Genomic DNA, 3,562 nt, shown 5'->3' on the forward strand with positions numbered 1-3,562 from the left:
GAGGAACATTTATTTTAATATTTTTAGTGTATTTGATATATTATATTTTTTAAATTTGTTTTATATAAAAAATAATATAAAGAATTAATACCGTGTGGGTTGGGCTCAAGTTTAGCATTCGTAATTTGGGTCGAGCTTGAACAAAATTTTAAGCCCATTTTTTGGGTCACTGAAGCCCATGTTGAGAAAACAGACCTAAAATTTTGCATCAACTCGACCCAAACCCGGCTCGACTCATACTCAAATCTACTTGATACTCATATATAATATGATTATTTGCATTTAATTTTAATTGTTGAGGATTTTAACCCTACTAAATACAAAAAGACCATGCACCAAAAATAAATACAAAAAGACCTTCACACCCGTATAAATCGAGTTATTTAATTAAAATTTTAATCATTTAAAAAATCTAAATCTAATAAATGCATTAAATGAACTTGATACCCATTTGAGGTAAATCCAATGTTTTGGGATAGAATTGATGGTCAAATTGATTACCATTGATTTTTAATTCAATTGATTTGACTTATCATTTATTCAAAATAAATAAATTATTAAAAATTATAAAAATTGATTTAAGCAATTTCTTAATCCAATTCAATCATATATCAATTTAAAATTAATGGATTTTTTTACCTTTGTTTAGACTACGGTTATTGATCCAATCCTTTTTAATTAATTAAGCCTTAGGTTAAGATTCTTCTTACCTTTTCAATAAATTACAAGTTTTGTGGAGAAAAAAGAACTTGGATTTAAATTTTCTTATCAAACTTCTCAAGGTGTCAACAATTTACACGCAGAATATAATCATCAAATATCAACCATTTCATTTTGGTTTTTCGTAACATCTAAATAACTTTAGGTAAATGCCAACAAACATTTGAATTAATTAGTCAAAAAGCTGGGTTTTGAATATCATAATCCTTTTGATGAATCCAAAAAGAGAGATCTTGTACAACGTAAGGTTCTTGAATTCTATCTGCTTAATTTGGGTAGAATGGTTCATGAATTTAGTGTAATAGGCAGACAGCAGCCGTTATTATTGGCCAAGACCTGTTCCACTTGAGACCTGACCTTATTGGGTTTGCATTAATGTTATCATCAATGACTTCAACTTGTCAATCAAACCATGCACATTTAATGCATTTAGCTTGGCCCATCCTCATCTCCACTCTAATTCTATTTAAACCCCGTTACTTGCACCCATTGAATATCATTCTTACAGGGTTAAAACTTATTAACCCAAGGTTCGAAAGGCAAGCCAAAGTCCATATATAAAAAGTACACACAGATTTGCAGAAATGTTGAAGCAAGTTTCTTTGATTTGCTTTCTTATTTTCTCTTGTTATATGGGAGTTGAGTCCAAAGATTTGAAGCATCTTACCAATGAACTTGAAGTAAATGTGGCAGCAAGTAGGGTTTGGGTGCTTTATAGGCACCTTGGGATTTCCATGCTTACTGCTCGAGAGCTCAAAACTGTGATCCAAAGTGTTCAAGTTTTGAAAGGTGATGGTGGTGTTGGAACTATCCTCAAACTCACTTTTGTTCCAGGTACTCTATATATTCTACCAATTCCCTCCTTTTTTACCTAAGTTAGTATATGATCAAGTCTTTTTAAAACCCATTTTTTTTATCAATCTAACCAGGCAACTCAAGCTATACTGAAAGATTCATTAAGATTGATGATGAAAAGAAGGTGAAAGTAGCAAAGGGATTGGAAGGAGGGTGTCTTGCAATTGGTTGCTCGGTTCAAATTGTTCGACTTGACATCATTGAGAAAACCAGTGATTCATGCATTATCAGATCAGACATCGGTTATGCTGTGAAGGAAGAGTTTGAAGCTAATGATCCAAAGCCTAATATCCAACTCTTAGCAGCTGCTGCACAAATTGCTAAAAGATATCTAGAAAGTTCAAAAAATGATGCTTAAGATTAGAATATCAGTTTAATTTAACAGACTGATGGTGATGGAGGGTTGAATTTTCATTGTGCTAGAAAATTTTGCCCTCACTATGTATAATTAAAAAAATATTAAAAAGAATTATGAGTTTTCAACATATACATTGTGATAAATTTCAAAAATACATATGAACTACATTTGGATATATGAATTTTGATTTGATATAATGATAAACATGAAATTTAATTGTGGTTCATATATATATATTGTTAGAATTAAGTGACCCAAATTTTATTTAAATAAAATACGATGGAAAATAAAATAAAAGTAAAATCCATATAGAACTAAACTTCTTTTATTTTATTTTAGAATAAGGTTTTAAACCTTATTAAACTCCATCTATTTTATATTGATTAGGATAAGGTGTTTCAATCCTACTAGAATATGGCTTTGCAAGCCTATAAATAGACATAGTCTATTCCTCTTGTATTTGAGTAAAAATTTTTCGACATAGTGAATTTTCTTCTCCTCTGCCTGTGGTTTTTTTCCGAAAGGGTTTCCACGTAAAATTTATGTGTTCTTTATTTTATTTATTTTATTCTATTTTATTTTTCACAAATTGGTATCGAGCTTCCGGTTATTCATCTCGATCACGGTAATGGCGTCTTTGAAGTATGAAATTCATTGTTGGATCGCAACACCGATTTGCGTTGTGGCAAATTAAGATGCAAGCGCTCTTGCACGATGGATCTAGAGGATGCCCCGCTAGGATAGATAAGATGCCTTCGACATTAACAGATGAAGAGAAGAAGCGTAAGGATCGAAGGCATTAACACAATTACATCCGCATTTGTCCAACGAAATTTTGCGAGGATGTGATGAAAGAGAAAACTGCATTGCATTATGGAAGAGGCTAGAACAAATATGTATGTCGAAAACTCTAACAAGCAAGTTGCATATGAAGCGGCGTCTTTATGCTCATCGTTTGGAGGAAGGTGCGTCAGACACGAACACTTAATGTGTTTAAAGAAATTCTCTCAAACTTGGAGGCCATGGAGGTTCAAGATGATAAGGAAGATCTAGGGTTGATTCTACTTTGTTCGTTGCCCGCCTTATTCAACCTTTAGAGACACGATTTTATATAGCCATGAGTCTCTCACAGTTGATGAGGTTTATGATTCTTTAACCTCGTATGATAAGATGAAGCATCTTGTGGTTAAACCCAACTCTCGTGGAGAGGGTCTCATTGTTCGTGGGAGACAAGACCGAATGTTGATGATGATCGTGGTAGAACACGAGAACGGAATCCTCGTGGTAAATCTAAGGGTAGATCGAAATCTTCAAACAGAGGTAAAACTTGCAACTTCGCAAGAAGAAAGGGCACATTAAACTGAGTGCTATAAGCTACAAAATAAGATTAAAAGGAGGCTGCGAATCAAAAGGAAAACAGCCAAAAAATTCGGTGAAGGCGATGTTGTAGAAGACTACAGCGATGGTGAACTTCTAGTTGCTTCATCAATGATTCTAAAGTAAGCGAGGAGTGGATACTTGATTCAGTCTGCACCTTCCACATGAGTCCCAATCGGGATTGGTTTACAACTTATGAAACAAAGATTCAAGGTGTTGTTTTGATGGGAAATAATGCTTCATGTAAAATCG

At 33.3% G+C, this 3,562-nt stretch overlaps 1 protein-coding gene across 1 annotated transcript; it reads left to right on the top strand.

The window, feature by feature from the left end:
- The first annotated feature begins 1,217 nt into the window (after positions 1 to 1,217).
- LOC108482584 (norbelladine synthase-like) lies at positions 1,218 to 2,060 on the top strand. The gene is made up of 2 exons (XM_017785715.2): positions 1,218 to 1,554; positions 1,650 to 2,060. The coding sequence occupies exons 1-2, from the start codon at positions 1,305 to 1,307 to the stop codon at positions 1,931 to 1,933; spliced, it is 534 nt and encodes a 177-aa protein (XP_017641204.1). The 5' UTR covers positions 1,218 to 1,304; the 3' UTR covers positions 1,934 to 2,060.
- The last annotated feature ends 1,502 nt before the right edge of the window (positions 2,061 to 3,562 follow it).

This window comes from Gossypium arboreum, chromosome 1, assembly GCF_025698485.1.
Source record: "Gossypium arboreum isolate Shixiya-1 chromosome 1, ASM2569848v2, whole genome shotgun sequence".
NCBI classification, from domain to species: Eukaryota; Viridiplantae; Streptophyta; class Magnoliopsida; order Malvales; family Malvaceae; genus Gossypium; species Gossypium arboreum.